The sequence below is a fragment of the Rhipicephalus sanguineus genome, chromosome 5 (genome assembly GCF_013339695.2).
Source record: "Rhipicephalus sanguineus isolate Rsan-2018 chromosome 5, BIME_Rsan_1.4, whole genome shotgun sequence".
In the NCBI taxonomy this organism is placed as follows: domain Eukaryota; kingdom Metazoa; phylum Arthropoda; class Arachnida; order Ixodida; family Ixodidae; genus Rhipicephalus; species Rhipicephalus sanguineus.
Window position 1 is genome coordinate 67102051 of NC_051180.1, and position 21568 is coordinate 67123618.

At 45.4% G+C, this 21568-nt stretch overlaps 1 protein-coding gene across 1 annotated transcript in view; it reads left to right on the forward strand.

Moving 5' to 3' along the window:
- LOC119393720 (signal recognition particle receptor subunit alpha) overlaps positions 1–21568 on the forward strand; it is a 64794-nt gene that overhangs the window by 6417 nt on the left and 36809 nt on the right. The window contains exons 3-7 of the mRNA XM_037660842.2: positions 2644–2787; positions 5716–5890; positions 11020–11155; positions 13802–13961; positions 15013–15128. Coding sequence (XP_037516770.1) covers positions 2644–2787; positions 5716–5890; positions 11020–11155; positions 13802–13961; positions 15013–15128 — 731 coding nt within the window. The remainder of the gene's footprint in view (positions 1–2643; positions 2788–5715; positions 5891–11019; positions 11156–13801; positions 13962–15012; positions 15129–21568) is intronic.

Consider the following 21568-nt stretch of genomic DNA (forward strand, 5'->3'; position numbering starts at 1 on the left):
ATGGCACTGGAATGCGATCATCGGTGCAGAATGTTCGCTGCGCGCTTCTGCACCGATGATGACAAGCTTATCGTTTATTTTTTCACAAGTTTATTGTGCTGGTTTCAAAGTTTTACCAACGCTGACCCTTCACGTGGCCGACCCTGTGAAATCTATATGCCGGTGCGACAGCGCTCCCTCAAAATCTACTATATCAGCACATGGCACGTAAACGAAGCTACTGTGTCGAGAAAAAACATTGGTTCACGCGTCAACGCATGCAGGTGTTAGTGATCGGGACGTTATAAAGAAAGCGGTGTACTTACGATGAGCTCCACTTCGTAGGAGAAGCTTGTTGTCGATTGTCTGTTACAAACACTTGTCGCGTATGGGGACATTGTCGTCCCACACAGCTGTGACATCGGACACATGTCCACTATTATAAAGTGCGGCTCCTTTGCGTACACTGTTGCCGCAAAAGTAATTATCTGGGACGCGCACAAACGGCGAATCGCACGAGCGCAAATGAGGCGTCTGCTACGCGACCCGCGAGCGGTTCCAACGGCCGCCGCTAAGCGGCTTTCAGTGGCGCCCCTACAGGCGCTGCGCATCGCGGATAGGGTATGTATGTGCATTTAAACCTAGGAGTGGTAGTATGAAGTGACATAAAGAGTCGACGACAAAGCTAGGTCCTAAGGTCCATAATGTGTACAGTGAAGTCGCCGCCTAGTATAAAGGGTTCGTGCTTGTAGGTGTTTCATATTGTTCTGTCACAATTATGGTTGATGTTCGCCTATTGTAAACCGTTCTTTTTTATTGACATACACACATATATGTTTCGGCTATAGCAACAGTTTTCTATATACCGTGACACGAGAGTCGACGACAAAGCTAGGTCCTAAGGTCCATAATGCTTACGTTGAAGTTGCCGACTAGTATAAAGGGCTTGCGCTTACAGGTGTTTTATATTGTCCTGTCACAATTATGATTTATATTAGTCTATTGTTAAACCTATTGTTAAAACCATGCATCTCCACGAAGGGAATCATGACGAGTGGTTGAGTAGGGGTGTAAGCACGAGCGCCGACATACGGATGGACGGACATGCTTCGGCCTTAAGATGCTTCACCCCTAAAAATAAGTATAGGGAGCAGATGATGTGTTACAGCCAAAGGACATGCATACAGGAAAGAGAGAGCTCGTTGTTGACTTGATGGAGATACCAGCGAAGGCCACACATTGCCCAGAAAACACTCTCTTTCTAAAAGGAACTCGGCACAACCCAATTTGGACATCGAACCTAGGACCAACGTGTTGTGCACTCATATTGTCTTAGTTTGGGATGAGGCTGGGAGATTGCAGAACAAGGTTGAATGGACGAAAAACTTTGAAGCACTGGGGGACACTGACCAAACGGTCGTGATTTGCCCACTTGAAGAATTTTCTTCAACTGCAGGTGATATTTGCAAAATGTGATCGCCATAGTCTTCTGCACGAATTAACGAGCTTGTTTGGGAGGTGTAAAAAACATGGTTGATCCCTCCGTCATAGGAATCGGAATAACACGAAAGTAAAACGTGCCCTTAAAGAAGTAACTGAATGTCTACTGTACATTCATATAAGAGCGTTTGCACAATGTATGTTGATGTCTGGCAGCTATAGCACCGTTTAACGTGGATACACCCACTTTGATGCTTGGTGGTACATCTCCAAGCCAACGACTAATGTCCACGTTCATTGATTAAACAAACCCTTGTGGTAGCTGTAGTAGTTAAGGGTGAAAGCTTAATCTTGAACGAGTTGTAATAGCCAGAAGAGCGTCGCATATTGGACGCGGATTTTGGTCGCCATCCTGCGGCATGTTAAAATGGGATTGAACACCACGGTCGGACTAGAGGGAAACGCAAAGCGCGTCGTGCCGCCCCGGTAGCCCGGCTGCAATTTTTCTCGGGGCGAACGCGTACGCGGGGAACGCGGTGTGACAGCCAGGTGAGGCAGGTGCGCGTCGCAGAGCTATTTTTGGTTTGATTGGCGTGATGCTATGTGTATAGTTGGTTCTAGTTCACTATAGCTGTGAGCAAGGCCGACGCTTTTACGACGCTTGCGTTAAGGTCGCCACCTCGCGGTGTGTTAAGGCATTGACAAAATTGCACTTCGATTGAAAACGCACCGAATGAGACAAACGTGTAACGCGTTGCAGGTACTAATTGGGAGAGCCACAATAATGATGAATTACTCTACTTTGCCGCTCCCAGAGTGCAACACCACCCCGCCGTCCGGGAGAGTGGTAGATATAAAAGGGCGCGTTTGTAAAGCTTCTCGAGTCTGTGACCGTGGCGCAGTGGGTAGTGCGCCCGGCATCTGTTGTTGCGGACCCAGCGGTCGTGGGTTCGATGCCTGCTGACGGAACTTTTCTTCTTTGTCATCTGATCGTGCACATTTTTTCAAAGTCATTTCCGTGACGGAAATACGTCACTGAAGTCTTGGTGGACCCCGGCATAAAACACTTTCGTGTTAAAAAAAGGTCGGAGCCTGTTTATTGGCCCTTTAATGGGCTTGATATGTTACGTGGGAACCTCTTATTGATGCAGCGTTGCACTAAACACTGTCATATATCAGCACCATTTTCTGCCTCAGTATTAATCGTCACTTTCACTCACTCAGGTTGCATACCAAAAGGTGCTCCAGCTGTCATACGTAGACAAGTTCCTCGACGATGTCCACCTGGAGTTCAGGGACAAGTACAAGGCATGCCTGGAATCTGGAAGTTTTTTCAGCAACTTCAACTTCAGCTCTGAGTTTCAGGAGGTGGGTAAGCACTGTTGCCATCTCTTCTGGTGAAGTGATGTGCTCAGCAATGTTAATTCCCGTTATTTGTGATGTTAGTAGTACTATCTTTGTCATTGACATTATCGTGCGGTGCTGTTTGTAGCAAGCGTTCGCAAATGTGCGCAAGCAATCTGCTTTTGATGGTGTGAAAAGAAGTACAAGTCATATTCATTTGTGGACATTGTTCTCTCCTGCTGTGAGGCAAGGACACAACTTTTCCTTCCTCATCTTACCTGACCTGCCTAGCACTAGATGGAGGTACACAAAAGTGAAGCAGGCTTGCATGACAGCTGTGCTCTTATGTGAAGGCAGTGGCCGCATTTTCGATGGAGGCGAAAATGCTGGAAGCCCATGTACTTCGATTTAAGTACACGTTAAAGTACCCCAGGTGGTCAAAATTTCCGGAGCGCTGTACTACGGCATCTCTCATAATCATGTCTTTGTTTTGGGATGTGGACCCATATATGCCCAGTGTCCTACATATAGGACGCTTCTTTGATGCACTGTCACTATTTCTTTAGCTGATGACAAGCGCCACCTACAGCACGTCAAGCAGGCCTCATTCTCAACGTGTGCAAGCCTAGACATTGCTTGCTTTTCATGCTGCCGCATGCCGACCGCTTTTTCCGGGCAAACGTGTGCTTTGTTTGAAAGACGTCATGGAGAGGAAGAAGTGCGCGTGAAATGCCGACCGCTTTCTCCGGGCAAACGCGTGCTTTGTATGAAATACGTCATGGAGAGGAAGAAGTGCAGTGTCGGTGTGCACGTTAAATGTTTCAAGGCTTACCCCACCTACACATAACACCCCTAATGCCCAATGTCCTATATGTATAGGATGGCTTGAAAAACAGTGTTGCATTTACCTGGCAGTAAATAAAGAACTTGTGTTTTCTTTTGAGAGTAGAAGTACACTTTTTGTGGAAAAAAAAAACTTGTTTTGTCATTTTTCTGAGTTTGGGCATATATGGGTTAAACCCCAGCAATTATTATTACGCTTATGTGGAGGTAAGAAAACTAATTATGGACAGTTTCCAGAACTGGGAAGCCGAGGTTCAGGAATATGCAGGCGCTGATTCCAGCTCTGTCCACTCCTTAGTTGTAGAAGTCGAGCAAGAATTTGAAAGTTGTGGCAGCTGCGCAGGTGACAGTGCTGTCAGAATACACAGCTCTAAACTGCTGTAGCGTCAGCGGTGTAGCTAAGGGTTCTTCTTTCCTCTTTCTTTCTTTATTTGCATGTTTCTCTCAAAGGATTCTGTAATTTCAGTGACAGACATCACTGGATCCTGGCATCACCGGCAGGCAAGAAAGCGATTAGGGGAGTGGGCCCGTAATGCTATAAAAATAAAGCAAGTGCAGTTGATGGGGTGTTGCTATAAACACCTCCAAACTGACATGAAACGGGTTGAGGAGGAGTGGAGAAAGGAAATGTCGTTCTATTTATTTCTCCTTTGTTATTGGGCATTCTTTGAAAAATTTATATGGGATTATATATTAGGGATGGGCGAATAGTGAATTTGACGTTCGAAGCGAATAGTAATTTGGTCGAATAATTTTGAATCGAATAGCTCGAATAGTATTTACCGCATATTATTAATAAAAATGAGCATTTTTGTCATGACCCTTGCACTATATTTTTAAGGATTGGAACTAGGTATGAGAGAATGTCACTTTTTTTGGTTTGAAATGAAGTGGAAGCAGCCTTGAATAGTATCAAGGTTTGAGTAGGGTGCAAGTTATAAGTGGACATTACAATTTAGCCCATATAACACGCTTTTAAACTTAAAAAACCATGTACATTTAACCTTGAAGTGTGGCTTCGCGGCAGTACTTATTTCCCCTGGATGGGTTTTTTCACGGCACAGCAACCGGACGCTGCAGTGAAACCACCTTTACAGGGGGTTATGTGTGGTCAAATGCATACATATATTCGTTCATTTCGAATACTTCAAAATTTCGAATAATCTAAATTCGTATCGAAGCGAATTTGAATACTGTAATATTCGTTCGAATATTCGAAACGCCCGAATATTCGTCCATCCCTATCATATATTTATTGAAAGACATCACACATTCCGTTGTCTTGGCAGTTTTAAATTAAAGGTGCAGCAAGGTCACTTTGAAATGCAGATTGATCACAGAAAGTTGTGACAAGTTAGCATGCACAAAGCGGCTCCTTTGTATCTCATGCCAACAGCGGTCAGTACTGTTCAAAGCCTTGACTGCTCTTTATTCACCATTATGTCTGCAGGTTTAATTTTCATTGTACAGTTGAAAAAGCTTTATCCAATTCCTGTTTTACAAGCTTATTGCTGCTATGAATGGCGAGTGTGGGGCAGCTGAGGCCAGGCGAACACATCAAGTGACCGTGTGCTCGTACATCAAGGTTCAGCTCTATCACACTGGTGTTTCATACAGACAGACATGTTTCTGCTGTCTTCAATAAAATTGTGTTGCGTTGCACAGTTTCAGCTGCACTTGGCAACAGTGCTTTTTTACTATCCTGCTGCAGGTTGTCTCATGAGTGTCAAGGGCATGTGATCTCTTGGCATCTTGGTCAAAATACTTGTTTGTTGGCTAGGCTGGTGCATGAAATAGAAGGGTTGTCATGGTAACGTACAGCTATGGATGTCTGCTCGGGCATGTAGGCCAGTTCAATGGTTAGGGTTCTTGCTGCTGGTGTATCTGTCGGCTTTCACTGTGCTGGCTTCGTCAGCTACCAATGGATCACACATTTTGCACTTAGGTAAGTTTGTGCGCAGGCCACATGCAGTCACTGCTGTATTTTCTTGCCACGGCATGTTAGCTTTTTTGTGGTGCAATGAAACCACAAATGCAGTTGCGTGCTCATTGCTACATGCTCTCACCTATAAGCCTGCTGTATTGACATAGCTGTCCTGATCTTTGTAGGTGTTGCGCAGTGCTGAGGAGTATGGGAGAATGTTGGCTACTCAGCAGAAGAAGATGCGTACATTTGAAGAATCCCTCAAGTCAAAGAAGACTGTGGCGTCCATGATAGAGAACAAGAAGGATGCTAAGCCTGCGGCTACAAAGGGCAAGGAGGCTGCCAAGAAAAAGCCCGAAGGTAATAGTATTAGTAATTGCCTCGATGGTAGGATATATCTAGCAGAAATGGTACTTAGGGTGAATTTACCTTCTAGGTCAGAATGAGGTTTGGAGCCTGCATTGCTAATGAGGGGACGCTAAGTTCCATGATTTTTACATTGACTCAAATCTGTGGCAATGTCAGCCCTCAACAGAAGTGGTTGCCACACTTCACTGACACCACACCATAATTTTTTAGATGTGTAGTAGTTCAGTTGGACTGTTGTAGACTCGGTGGAATACTATAAGAAAACCTTTAAATCAAAAATTATTTCAAAATACAAGGGTTAGGCACTAGATCAGTGCTGCTAGCTTGCTGCAAGATGTGCACTCAATGCTTTGGGAATACAGCATCCATTTGGGCTGCCATATTTTGTGGTATTTAGTTTGTTTGCGGCATAGCACTATCGCTTGGGTTTGCACAAAATTTGTTTTTTTGATAAGTTACCATTGTGCTGTTCATTTCTGTGTCGCTCGGGGGTGCATGGGTGCATATATAAGAGGGTGATTCCACGTAAGATCGAACAAACGATGGCTGGTCCACCTCTTAAATTTATTTCAAAATTTTATATGTTATTGCGTGATGAGTGGAAAGAAGAGATCCGCAATTTGTTTTGCCGCCAAAAATTTTTTCGAAGCACAGGAAATCAATAATGACGAAGAGGTGGAGTGGTGCGGTCATCCGCTCTGCTGTTTTGGCCAACTTTCGTTATGAATTGCACAAAATATATTAAAGTTAGGTAGCTGAAATTTCTTTAACTAAATATATGCATGTTTTTGCTTCTGTTTAGGTATTTTTAGTTTTTATGTGTAGCGTAGATGTTTTTATAAAAAAACCTCAAAATTGGCGCAGGAAACGTTATTTTCTTTACTTTGAAGGTCTTTATCTCAAAAAAGCCTTGTAGCAGAGCGACAAAAATTCTGCATTACGTTCTTCGCATGCTTATCTACCAAACTACCGAATCTTATATTTATATAACTTTTCAGTAAAGAGATATATGATCGGGCTAAGTTCAAGAAAACACCGAACATTGGAAACTTCTGACAACAATAAAAAAAAAAAAAACATTTTTTATATTTCTTAAACTTTGTCCACTTATTCTCTTCCACATCAACTTTCACAATCATTGAAAGCATGTTCCATAATGTCGTTGCACTAATAGTTACAGCCCCTCCAATGAGACCCTTAGGCAAGGATTGGCAATTCCGACTTCTTGCCCAGCAAGTGTATAAATTATAATACAGGCAGGATTGAATTTCTTTTTATTAAAAGGCCAGCAGGTACCGAAAAAGGTGTCACCAGCACTGAAGACGTTAATTTTGAAATTATTTGGTCACTGCAGCGGTCATGAGCGCGGGGCTACCGAGCAGGCGCGCGCGCACCCGAGATGCTCGTTGTAAGAGACGGCGCAGTGAGAGCTCATTTTCGCGTCATCAGATCGATTGAGTTCGAAACAGCAACACCTCTCGGGTGACTTGAACGCACGTGCACCGGTAGTCGCAGTGATCTGGTTAATGACGTCGATTTCTTTTTCAGGGGGCATAAGAATGTCATCGTTAAACTGTGCGTTCCATGAAGATCTTTCATTGCAGTGGTAGCAAAAGCACGCGTAGCACGAGTAGTCCGTCTCACTGACAGTCACTGATCTTTCGGGTGTTAAACGTTCCTTCAAAGCATTGATGTCTAGGTCGGTAACGCTGCGAAATTTTGGCTTCTTTGCATTAATTAAAGGAGTACTGACACGATTTTGAGACATCGCAAAAGGGACATTATTTGCTTTGTTGGTATGCAGTGTCAACGCTGTGCGCACACTGGAGTCGGAGAACACATATAAAATATGTTAATTTGACTTTGAAGTTTTCGTTGCTGAGCATCTGCAAGCCAGCCCAAATGCAAGGACATTATCCCGACGAGTCAAGACAGTTCCCCTGAGTTTGTGAGTTCTGCGTCCTGCATGCAGCCTAAATCGTAGAAATCACTGTCAGGGTCACTGGACGACAATTCACACATCGTTGTTTATGTGCAGCATGAGCAGATGACGGATTTGCCGCTAGTACGTCGCGAGTTTCTGTATCTCCGTGACGTCACACTGCTATGAAACGACACTGAGAAGCCACCTCCTCGACTTCGAAACCGAACGTGTCTTTTTAAGGTGGCGCTAATTAAAATATATACAATGCATTCCCAGGCACCACAATAGTCGTTCTAGGTTTCTCGACGCCAGTATTTTTATTAGAGCAACAATCCGAAATTTTTTAAAATTCGTGTCAGTACTCCTTTAAGCTTCTTGTGTTTCGAAAGGTAGTCTCCACAATACACTCATTCAGAACTATACTTTCTCGCCAAGAGACGCACAGGAGGAGTAGAGTAAGAGCAAAGCTAAAGAACTCTCAGCACCGAATGAAGTGTGAACAGCGCACCGAACGCGCGGCCAGTTCAGGCCGTCTGCTGCCGACATCTAAGATAGGCAAGCGCATCCGGTTACCTATAGTTTTGCTTTTCTTTCCTTTGACATTCCATATTTTGCTTTGCCACTGGAGCGCCACATCCTGCTGTCCACTGATCGCAACTGGCGCAGCGCAGGTTCTCTGGCAGCAGCGTGCATGAAGCGAGCGCTCATAGCTCCCTTATAGAGTTTTAATCTTACTTCCATCTCCGCCGTGTTATCAGCTCCTAGCTGCGATGCGAACAGAGGGCGTATAGAATAGCGAAGCTCCAGTGCACGTGCGTTCAAGTCACCCGAGAGGTGTTGCTGTTTCGAACTCAATCGGTCTGAGGACACGAAAACGAGCTCTCACTGCGCCGTCTCTTACAACGAGCATCTCGGGTGCGCGTGCGCCTGCTCGGTAGCCCCGCGCTCGTGGCCACTGCAGTGACCAAATAATTTCAAAATTAACGTCTTCAGTGCCGGTGACACCTTTTTCTGTACCTGCTGGCTTACTTTTCTTACACAATGATCACAATAAACATTCAGTGACGCGTCGTAGCCTCCGAGATCATGTGAGCGAATCTTGGAGGCCCTAATGTGCCTCCGTGTGCTTTAGCGTTTAGATTACAAGTCATGTCCTCAATGCAAGAGATGTCCTCGTGCATCAGACGTCCTATGAAAGGCGGACGTGGGCACAAAGAAGAATCTTTCGAAAAACATCCGAACAACATTTCAAGGATCTCTCAAAAAACATCCCCAACACCACCGCGATTAGAAAATAATAACATAGGACCGCGGTTCTGAAGTTTTCTGGCCTTCATCTATCGCGTCAAAGCGCTCCTAATTCACTTTCGCCGTACTACTTCATTATCACGCGGAAAAGCATACTAAGATTTGGAAGGGGCTACTAGCTGTCGCGGGTCACAACACATCTGGTTCAATAATTACACACGCGTGCACGGGCTGTATATTTACGAGTGCAGGTATGATCGCTGACGTCTAAAAACTTCAGTGGTAGTCATTCAGAGCTGTTCGTGTCTTTTGCTGCGGCCCTAAAAAACAATAACTGAAAATGTACGCCTGCTTTCTTTTGTCGCATGCTAATTTTCCATACTTTCTGGTGATACAAATTTCGGATGATACGAATATTTTTGGTGATCCCGTGAGATTCGTATCACTGAGGTTTTACTGTATTTAGTTAAAGAAATTTCAGCTACCTAACTTTATTTTGTGCAATTCATAACGAAAGTTGGCCAAAACAGTAGAGCAGATGAGCGCTCCACTCCACCTCTTCGTCATTATTGATTTCCTGTGCTTCGAAAAAAGTTTTGGCGGCAAAAGAAATTGCGGATCTCTTCTTTCCACTCATCACGCAATAACATATAAAATTTTGAGATAAATTTAAGAGGGCGACCAACCATCGTTTGTTCGATCTTACGTGGAATCACCCAAGAAGTATTTTTCTAAAATAAATTCAATTGCAAGTGTCGTGTCCTTCTTGTCTCCTTTGTCTCTGTCCAAAGTGCGCTACTTCACCGTACGGTATAATGAGCGGCATAGTTGGTCATTTAGGCTGCCATCGTTTCATAGTTTGTGCACGGCATTCCCAAAAGAAAGTATGTTCCCATGGTCCAGACACACATCCACCCATTTTGATGCGAACACCACCAAAGTCGCATGGCCGCTTGGCTTGGTACAGTCTTTGACACACACTCTCAGAACCCAAGGTCGTAAACGGGGACTGTGCTTCTTGTGGTATAAGCTGCCACTGTTACATCTTGTGTCCCATCGCTTGTGCCTGTTGCGCAGCTGTGTAGGTGTTCGTGGAAACCTTTAGTTTAGCTAACACTGTTCTTATGATATGAGGATGCAAACCCATAGGAAGACTTTGCTGAAGTAAGCCACGACACATGTCAAATGTGGCGTTCCACTTGCAACATGGTGTTGTGTAGTGGAGGCCATACATGGTCAACCTTTGTCTGGCCATATTCATGTGTTGTAGACTGTTGTTAGTAGTTGGGCCTTGTGGCTGTTTGTCATGCCATATCTATTGTGAAAGTTTATTCTGCCATCTTCTTGTATTTTACGCAGTGTCTGGAGTCTGGTTGCTTTGCGCGTTGGCTCAGCATGCAGTCTGCTTTGTTCATGTAAACCGATCAAAGCAACCTGCTGGCATCAGTCTTATGAACACTGCATGACCTTTTCTGTCTGTAGCTATATATGCAGACATCCAACCTCTTGCAGAACTTGCATTCAGTTCCCTGTGGCTACTTAATAGCTATAGGGAACTAATGGGGGAAAATTACTTCAAAGTTAGATCGTCGTAATGCTATGTAGTTACGTATGAAATTAAAAAATATTGTTGCCTGTCAAATTTTTTCTTGCTTTGCAAAACACTGGATCATGAGAATGGTCCTTACCCCCGTATTCACAAACGCTCCTCGACTCGAATTTCGTCCTTCACTTGAACAAGTCGAGCACAGCGCCGCTGTTCGACCGAAAATGACGCTGCGCTTCTCAAGAATCGCTGCAGATAATCGCTGATATGCAGTGATTTGTTCCGCCTAGAAACGGCACTCCCATCGACTTTCTCAAGTCAAGGTGGAGCGTTGAGTGAAGGGACGTTCTAGAATACGGGGGTTAGTCTCACCTATATTCTCATGTGGGCTTTTTGACACAGCACCCAAGAAGGAAGCTGCTGCAAAGGAAGCCGTCATGAACGGTGATGCTGGAGGTGATCCCAACGATGACGACATCGTGAAAAACAGGCAGAAGCTTTTTGAGAAAATGCAGGGAAAGAAGAAGTCAGACAAAGGGTAATTATAGAGGATTGTCTTCTGTTATGGTTGTGTTTGGTTCCTTGCCAGTGCAGTTGTTTCAATTTGGTGTGAGCCACTGACGCTTTTAGGCATTCTCCTTTGCTGGTCCGCCGCAATGAAATTATTGTGCATTTATCATATTAAGTTTAGTGCGGCTGTCAACGACAGCGTCCCAGCCAAAGTCCGCTGCAGTCCAGGCAGGAGCACATTGTCAACGATTGTAACTGCACCCATGACACGGCACATCAAAAAGTGCGAACAATTTGTGAGAGGAATGATTCCAGTGAGGCGTTTCTGTGAGTGCACAGTCACTATTTGTCTGGGAGTGGCTACTGTGCCATCTGGGTAGCACATTCGTATTCATCCTATTTGGCTGCAGGCAGTGAGTATGTTTATTTTTATCTTACAGATTGCACAACTTACTTATGTGGGCACTCTTGGGTACTGAAAGCCCTGTTGTGGCACGGAACATCACATTACGCAAAGTGCTTACGTGATGCATACATAATGTCATTCTGCAATACTAAAACTCGCTAATGACATGACCCTGTAACTTAACTACTCCACACTTTGCTTGCATGTTTAATCTTGCTGTCCTACTTGTCTCTTATTATACGAACAGGATTACCACTAAGTTGTAGTACATAGGTGGAACTCTGTAAAGTTTGTCTTCTACACTGAGGCCACTTACGTCTACATACAGTCGACGTCCGATTTCTCGGACCCTCAAGGGACCGCAAAAACGTCCGGAAAATCGGGCAGTCCGGAAAAACGAATGCACGTGAAAACGCACCTTTTTGGTAGGTATTTTTCGCTGACGGAGAGGGTCACAGCTGGAGTACAAGATTCCCATAGCAATTCAGCCAATGCATCGTTTAGGTGGCTCTGAAAAGAGCCGTTTATAAAAAAAAATACGACGTGGCCAACACTACCTCATGGGTCAGCACTTGGGCGCAAAGAAGTCGCTTATTTTCTTTTGCACGGTCCGCTTGCCCGCGATTATGTCTGCCTCAATTTCAGTCAATGTCATGTTGCCGCTGTACACCAATGACAGTCTCATCAGTGCTCGCGTCAACTCCGATCTCGTTGGCTGTGTAGGAGATGGCTCTTCGTTCTCGGTGTCAGAGTCATCGGAATCTTCCGTAACTTTATGAATGATTTCGTCATCGGTCAACTCCGCACATAGCTCGAGGTCTTTGTCAGCGTCGGCGAAGCCCTCAAGGGTTATCTCGGCTGGAATCAACACGCCGCCAGCGCGCAGATCGTCGAAGGCAACGTCCGCGGATGGCAGTTCGTCATCGTGAGCCTACGAGGTGGCTTTGTGCGCATCGAAGCCGCGGATGAAGACGAAGGAGCAGTCAGTGCCATTGCTGTAAACGGCGAATCCGCTCGATGAAAAGCGCAGCACGAAACAGCTAGGAACTCGGTGGATACTGAAGGTCGGGAAACGTGATCACTGAAGGTAGCGCGCAGCGGCAAACGATCAACCGCAGACACGACCGCAGAGCTGGCACAGCTGACAAAACAACACGTGAACGAACACAGTGAGGTTTGGCTTGGCTAAGCTACGGCTGGCAACGGATTGACACGTGTGGTTTCGAGGTTACGGCAGCCGCGGCGCGGTGCGGCGGTGCTGCTGGCCACACCTGCGATGTGAGTATGGTGGGTTCAAGGATATGAAAATGAAAACAACCAAAATGGCGGCGTCGGTGGTGACTTTGGGTCGGCGGTTAACAGTAAAAAGTCCGGGAAATTGGATGGCGAAGGCTATAAGCGTCCGGAATATCGGACTTTTTAATACATTGATACCCCTGTCACACGGGCACCAGTGAACTCCGTTTAACTCCCTTGTCTTTTCCTCGAGGGAGATGGGGTTCATGTCACATGGTCACCATTTCGCTGAGGAAGTTAAATGGAGCTTTTGGTGGAGGAAGTTCGGTTATGCCCATTTCGGCTCGATGTAGTACTCTCGTTCCCAGCCAGCTACTGCTACGCTGAAAACCGCACTAGCGAAATCGTCCTAATGAGCTCAATTATAATTTTAAAAACTATGCTCTCTTTTGCGTAGCATTTCACGCGCCGTAGTGTAAGTTTTAGTTGTATTTTTTCGGACATCAGCGCTTGTACTCTCCACATCAACGCCTCGCCAAGCCGCCGCTGTGAAGCGTCGCGCGATATTTGTTTCTGCACGTGTGAGGCGCACGCACAAGCACTGTGACAGCAATGGTGATTCCGAGCACTTCACCATCACGCAAAAACACGTTTTTGTTGCTTTAAAGGCGACTACACAGGCAAAAAATTGGACGTTTCGACGAGCGCAGCAGCGCTGTTTCTGCCCCATGCGGCAACCGTCGAAAGCTTGCACCGAGCCGTGTAGCACGGCCACAACTCCATTGTCGTAATACTCCATCAGGTAGTTAAATGCCGAACGGAGTGAAATGGAGTTCGGTGGTGGCCGTGTGACAGAGGTATGACTCTACGGGGAACTTGACGGTGCCACAGATGAGTCCGGGGAAATCAGGCATGTCCGGAATTTCGGGCGTCCGGGAAATCGGACGTCGACTGTATGTCAGCTTTTGTGTTCCTGGTGAATTGGTCCTGGTAGTTAGGAAAACCTTCCGTTTCTGTTCATCTTTCTTTCAGTGCTAAGAGCCCTGCTGCTGCAAAGGACAAGTCAAAGAAGCCTCGTATTTGGGACCATGGTGGCAAGTCATCTGACCTCAAGACCCTAGACTACAGTGAAGGGGCGCCTCCTGAAGGCGAGGAAAACGGTCGTTCAGAGGATCTCCTGACTGCCGAGTCGGTGAGGGAATTGTTAATAGTGATGTAGAATCCCCGGTCAAACAAACTTGATTGGAGATCTAGATTTTCTGATCACACGCAGCACATGTCTACATGTTACTGAGCATCGGGACATCATTACAGTTGAACATTGTACTTATAGCACACATAAATAGACCAAACTTTTTGATGTATTGAACTCATGCTAAAGTTTAACTAGCTTTACATGTGTTTCAAGATTTTATGTACACTAAAACCTCGATATAACGAACACGGATATAACAAATTATTGGTTATAACGAAGTAAATGAAGATTAGTCTTGTCATAGCTACAGTGTTTCAAATAAACATTTATAACGAATTTTTGGATATAAGGAAGTTATCTTCGTGGCAGATGTGACTGTTATAATGAGGTTTGAGTGTAATGGCCTTGTCTAAATGTATTGTGGATATGCCAAACTCTTTGGTCATGGAACGTGCTCACTTCAGACACATCAGGTGGGCTTCTCCACAAAGCACAAGCACAGGTAGGCGTGGCAGGCATGATCATATACTTGCATCCAGTGCAGAAGATCAGCACTCTCATTGTAGTGGCATGAGCATTCAACAGCATAGTAAGTAATTTAAGCACATGAACTGCAATTGCATACTATGTGTGTGGGTGGGGTTTTTATTAAAATTTCAGTGATAGGAAGGGGAGAGGTAAGATGGATGAACCTGATGGCAAACCTTCAGAAAGCAAACAAGCAGAAAGTAGTAGGGCTCAATATGAGGTGTTTTATGGGAATACATTTCTAGAAGCGAAACCTGGCAAAAACGGGAAGTCTAGTTCAAGAGCCTCACCAAAGTTCAGCAGTTTCAGTATTTCAATCCCGTAAACATTGAAAATGTATTGTGGCAAGCCAAATTTTGAAGTTTTATTTGACTTCAAGTGAAGCTGGCTATAGTATATGTGCAGTAGGATTTGCCAACCTGGGTATCGTCTACTTTTTTGGATGTTACAACTACTTTTGAGCACGCTGCAGGCCTCTGGCTATATTTTGTTGTCGTGCTTTCTGCGTTTACAACGGCAGCGCTCATGGGTTGGAAAAGGTGGTGGTGAGATCAAAGACATGGAGTATTCAGAGAGCGAGGAAGAAATGGAAGAGGAAGACGTCCATGTCAGCTCGAAACAGAAGTCCACCAAGGGGTAAGTTGGGTGCCGCTGTTCTTAAGCTCTTGGTGGGCTGTCAGTACATTAACCTTTGTCAGATTGTTCATCAGGGTAGTTTCAACTGCCTTTTAAAGTATTTGTCTTGAAAGCCCATACTTCATGCCTGATTATTTTATCATGCGTAGCGATTAAGGATGCATGAATAGTAAATTTTAGGTCCGAAGAGAATTCAAAGCGAATAGTGATTTGGTCGAACAATTTCGAATCTAATAATTCGAATAGTAGATACAGTCGAACCCACTTATAACGATACCGGTTTTAACAATATATCAGTTATCACAATGAAGAGTTGCTGCACTGTCAATTTTCGTATGTGTTCTATGGTAAAATAACTTGCTTACTACAATGCCCCCATGCCGCATTATCAATTATAACAAGAAATCTGGCTGCTAGGTGTCCGAACCGGAAGGTAATGTAACACGAAATCCTTGAAAAGAAAGAAGAAAGCAAGAAATTTGAGCCACTACGCACCCGCCAATGGCCATCGCAGCCATCCTGCAGCTTTCTCAGAATCGATAGCCTTGCATGCCTCTCCCATCGCCCTTCCACCCCTCTGGACATGAATGGGCTATTGTGCGCCACCCTTCAAAACATGAATGGACCCCCCCAAGTGTGCTGCCTGCGATCACAGTCAGCTCGCTCGCCTCTCATTCTGCACAGTTCTGCGAACTTCATGTAAAATAAGCAAGGCTGACGTACATGGGGCTTTCTCATGCCAGCCAGTGAAAAGCACGTGGCATGACATTTGTGGCAATCTCACCCCAGCGTTTCTCAGGCTGATGAGAGCGTTTCTCACGTCACCTATGGTCATGCCGTCGCTGCCGGGGCGCTTGCTGTATTGTACATATGTGTTTCCCGTGAAAGTGTTCATTATGGCACGCCCACTTCGTTCCTGACTGCACATGGGCGTTGCGATGGTGAGCTGGTTTCGTTGATAAAGGTAACACGTCTGTGCGGCGCACTTAGCGGTCTCGCACAAAGAGGCAGCATGAACAGCAGCGCGGTGTGTTTGGGTTATCGCCTATCAAATGTGCGCTATGCATACAATTGCGCTAGGTCACATGCACTATGGAGCAGTTAGCTGAAGGTGCTTATCGTAAGTGTTGTGAGTGATTAAGCTCTACTGGTGCATTTGGCGCCTGCCACTATCACTCCTCCGCACATTTCCGGTGCTTATGCGTAAAGACGTTGCCACACTGGGCCGTGACAGTGGTCCCTTCATATTGATTAGCTTCACCCCATTACACTTTGGCATTGCGGCAAAGCTACCTTTCAAACTCTACTATGGCCACAAACTAGGGATGGTAAAATCGATGAACGATTAATCGATTAAAGGTCCACAATTAATCGATTAATTGTCATCCATTTCCGCCTTTTGATTAATCGAATTAATCTATTAAAGCTATTCGATTAATCGATTACGGCACCCCCCACTCCTGCTGCCAATTTTCCCCCCTTGGTCGGAGCGCATGACTTCGAGGCGCGCTATCCTGAGACGCAGATGCCATGCACATCGCCTCTCTTTCACTGCTTTCACTACAGCGCATATTTCTGCACTAGCAAAACGAGCCCGGAGCTGGCGGCGGCCGTACCTCATAGAGAAAGATATGAACTCGCCCTGAACTCCAAGCACTCCCCAACGCTTCAAGCCCGGACAGAAGGCGGCTCCACCCCATCGAGGCAGAAATTAACTAGCCCGCTTCGCTCCGGCTCACAGTCTACTGCTGCTACTGCCTTCACATCCTCTCCCTTAGGATGGTTGAGCGTCGCCCGAGTATACGTGGGGCTTGCGTGTTATATTGTGTAATTATTGCACATTGGTGGTTATACTGCTACCTTTGGGATGTCATAATGCCGGACAATCGGAAGAGGAGCGCAGTGTGGTCGTTGTTCGCTGAAGATGAGAAAACGAAGACTGCAAGGTGTAATAAATGTGGCAAGCACTTCTCGAAGCCAGCGACGGAGACTCTAAGATATCGCCGGCTGCACGCCCACTCTATTCACGTGCCAAAGAGCCATCTCCCAAAGAAAGGTAGTAACGTTGAAGGTGACAGTGTTGAAGAACCCTATCCTGACGACACCAATCCACCTCTTCAAGTAAGTTATCAGCAGTAAACCCTCGTTAACTCGAACTTGCATATCTCGAAATCTCGGTTAAGTCGAAACTTTTTTTCACCGTGCATTAACCTCCCATAGGTGCTTTGTATTTGCCCCCTCTTATCTCGAAACGTTTTCCAGAGGGAACAGCGGATATCTTGAAATCTTGACCGGGAGGGCAGAACGCAAAGTCCACTCCCAACAGGAAACGAGGGCCCCGTGCGAACGCTTAGCTCTTACTATACGTGCCGAACGCGGTCGTGAAGGGCGAATTTGAAATTCCCGCGGACGCAACTGTTTCCTATCAGCCTTGTCAAGCAACTGTGGGAGTGATCACGTGTGTGCACCCGCGCGCGACTTATGCGCAGTGGGCGGCGTGTGCAGCGTGCGCCCGTCAGTACGCAACGTAGCCCTTGCATGTGCGAGCTGGTATTCTTTGTTTTCCCCGCGGGGGATCTGCGCACGACGCATCTTGAGTTCAGTTTGGCTGAGTAGTGAGTGGTCTGTGCAACAGACGCTTCCGAATATCGACCAAGATGTCCCACCCAAAGCAGTGCAAATCTCTGACGTTGGAGAGAAAAGTTGCGCTAATCAAGGAAGTCGAAAAAGCAGGTCGAAGCAAGTCGTGCATCACCAAAGAATTCGGCATCGCTTTGTCAACCCTCTCAACAGTGCTTAAGAACAAACAAAGGGTTTTGGAAGGCTTCGAGCAAAGCTTCTCAAGCAAGCAGAAGTGCATTCGAGCGTCCAAATTCACGGACGTCGAAGCAGCACTGACTGCTAACTGCTTCGCACATGCAGGGTTTTCTCGTGCCCCAGAATCGATCGAAGAGGACATTGGCGCAGAATTCAGCGGCTGTGATGAGCTGTGCAATGAAGTGCGCAAGGCAACTGGCTGCGTGAGTGATACTGAAGACGGCGAGATCGCCTTTGAGGAGTATGCACTATACGAGGCGGACCTCCCCTTTACCGGAATGCTGTTGGACACCGATATCGTTGAGATGGCCGTGAACGATGCAGATGACCATGCAGACGAGGAAAAGCCTCGAGAAGTGCTTACGATGACAGAAACACGTAATGTGCTGCGCTTGCTCCACAAAGTTGAATGCAGCGGTGGCGACCAACGGCTCATGCGATGTGTTGAGCAACTGGAGAACGCCTTTCTCGAACGCGAACACGAAACAGGCGAGCATCACGCAGTTTTTTGGTCCTTGGTAATAAATTTTTTTTCCCTCCGAACTCTTGTGCTTTTACTACAGTAGCTGTCTTGAGCAGTAGAGCTTTTCCTGGCAGCACTGACCTGGGCACTTACAATGACCTGGGCAAACATTTTCGGCGTTTTGCTTAACTCGAAATACCGCTTATCTCGAAATTTTCCCTGGATTTGACGGCTTCGAGTTAACGAGAGATTAGTGTATCTCGCTATTTAGCCAACAGCCATCTTCCAACGACGGGCCCCTTGTGTCCAGTGTGTGAAAGTGGGAATTTTCGCACGCTGGACACTAGACGCCCATCGTCGACACTTTCGAAAACGGGAATTTTCAATCGTCAGCGCGTCTGATAAAAAGATTTGGGTCCTCTCAAACACAAACGATGCCTCTCAAAGAGATATCGGTTTTAAAGCACCCGTAAAAAATGTCGATTAATCGATTAAAACTTTCCATCGAAAGCAGTTAATCGATTAAAGGCTAAATCGATTAACGATTGATCGATTAAAAATTTTAATCGACTATCCCTACCACAAACGGATCGACTCACGAAAGTGCTGGTTCGAACCTATGGACGTGGCAAAAGTGGAGGCTTTAATTAATGCTGTTTCGGACCTGCAGTTTTGGCAGAAAGGCCGGAAAATTGGACGCCGAAGAGTTCCAGCTTCTGAAGTTTCGGACGTTCTTATACATTGAGATCTATGGGGCTATGGGGCTTGTGACGGGGCCGCGAAGGCATCCAAGTTTTCAAGCATGTCCGAAAAATCGGCATTTGACTGTATATTGCTCTTTTTTTACGTGCACCCAGGTTTATAACAGTTATCAGTTATAACAATGGAATTTTCATGGCGCTTACATAGTGTTATAAGTGGATTCGACTGTATCACATATTATAATGAAAAATGACCACACTTGTCATGACCCAACTAACCTGCACAATATTTTTATAGATTGGAACAAAGCATGTGCGAATGTCACTTCTTTGGTTCGTAGGGAAGTGGAAGCAACTTTGAATAGTAGCTGGTTCTGAATTTCGATAGGGTGCTAGTGATAGCCGGTAAAATATATTAGGTTTTAAAATTTAGCACGCTTAGTGCATATAAGCCCGTATAACAAGCTTTTAAGCATAAAAATTAATCGATGTGAGCGTAATTTGTTCAGTTAACCTTGAAGGTGGGGCTTCGTGACAGTATCGGTTTTTCTGGATAGGTGTTTCCACGGCATAGCACTCGCTATGCCGTGAAAACACCTATCCAGTAGTGTGCAAGGTGCTGTCAGTAATTTCCAACTAATTTCACTCGCCTGCCTCTAATATTGTATCTTTTAACCCTTGGCTAAAGATAGCTGGGACACCCGGTATATATAGATACATACATACATAAACAAAGTTCTGGCTGCGGCTTTTACATGGGTGTGGCAATTGCAAGAGTGTATTACGGTATGGAGTGATGTTTCACACAATAATGCTTCCTGGGAGACTGATAAATAAAACTGACAACATATTGCACGGATTGTACTGACGATGCAAATACATACCAAGACAGGCTGTTGTCTCAGTATGCCTACTAAAGAAGCCTGCCTTACCATCTGAAGGGCTTTGTTTTCTCATTTTGTACATGTGCCCTGTGAAAGTCTTGAAAGAGGCGCTACCAGAATATGTATTTAGTATGTTTAAGTACTGCATACACATGTACTGATCTAAGCTCATGAGTAGGCTTGTGCAGATAGTAAATTTTAGGTTCAAAGCGAATAGTGATTTGGTCGAATAATTTTGAATCGAATTCGCATATAGTATATATATCACATATTCAGAGAAAAAAAGTCACAGTTTCACCGCAAGGGCAAAGTATGAATGTGATAGCAACAAGTTGTAGTGTTACATGAAGTAAGGCTGGCAGCTAACTGTTCTGTATTTGATCTCGCGTAACTACAAAATGCTTGTGTAAGAGAATACGGCCGCTCCAGAGAGAGATGCACTCCGCATAGTCACTTTGCTTGGAGAGCGCAGCACGTAGAAGAGTATACGAGCCGCCCGCTGTGATGGCTTTCGAGATGGCGCGCGCGCCAGTGATCACGACCGCACACTTAGATTCAAAGTTCAAAGTTGCTCCTCGCGCTACACTCCCCCCCTCACATCTTCGCGTTTTTTAAGGCTCGTTAAAGACGGGCGGGGCGTTTTCCACCGGCTTCGACGGCAGGCCTCCCGAGCGGAGTGATGTTATCGCATGCACCCTCCAAGCGGCGGAAATGAGCCGGCTCGTTTGAACTCTGCTTCGGCCGCGTTCGTCGCGCCTGCTCACGCTCATTTACCCGTGGTAGAACGTACAATGCGCGGGGGGATCTTATCAATTTGGACTTCGTACTGGAAGGACATGACAGCAACGGCGACGGCGAAAACCCGTCGAGACTGTCTATGTAATTGCTATCGCAATAAAATAGTAAAATGAGCATATTTGTCATGACCCAACTAACCTGCACATTATCTTTTTAAAATTGGAAGGAGGCATGTGCAAATGTCATTCTTTTTGGTTCAAAGGAAGTGAAAACAACTTCTAATAGTAGCAGGATTTGACTTTCGGTATAATGCAAGTGATAACCTGTAGAATATGTTATGTTTTAAATTTACTATACTTGGAGCATATAAGCCGGTATAACCAGCTTTTAAACTTAAAAAAATTATGAATCGGTGTGAGAGTAATATGCTCATTTAACCTTGAAGGTGGGGCTTTGCGGAAGTGCGGATTTTCCCTGGATAGGTGTATTCACGGCATAGCAACCCTCGACTGCAGTGAAACCACCTTTACAGGGCGGTTACATGCGGACTAATGCACACCAATTTGTTCATTTCGAATCCAATAATTTAAATTCGAATCGAAACGAATTCGCATGTCATATTTGTTTGAATATTCGAAGTGCTCAAATATTCGCACAAGCCTACACATGAGTGATAACAAGGACTGAGTGTTTAGTGCGAATCGGACATCTTTTTAACAGGGGAGTTAGTTTTCATCAGAGGGAGTTCATGCAGAACACATTGATTGCAATGCAGAAGACCCTGTGCTTTTTTTCTTCACATATTTTTGCTTAGGAGTAGCTTTCTTGCGACATTAG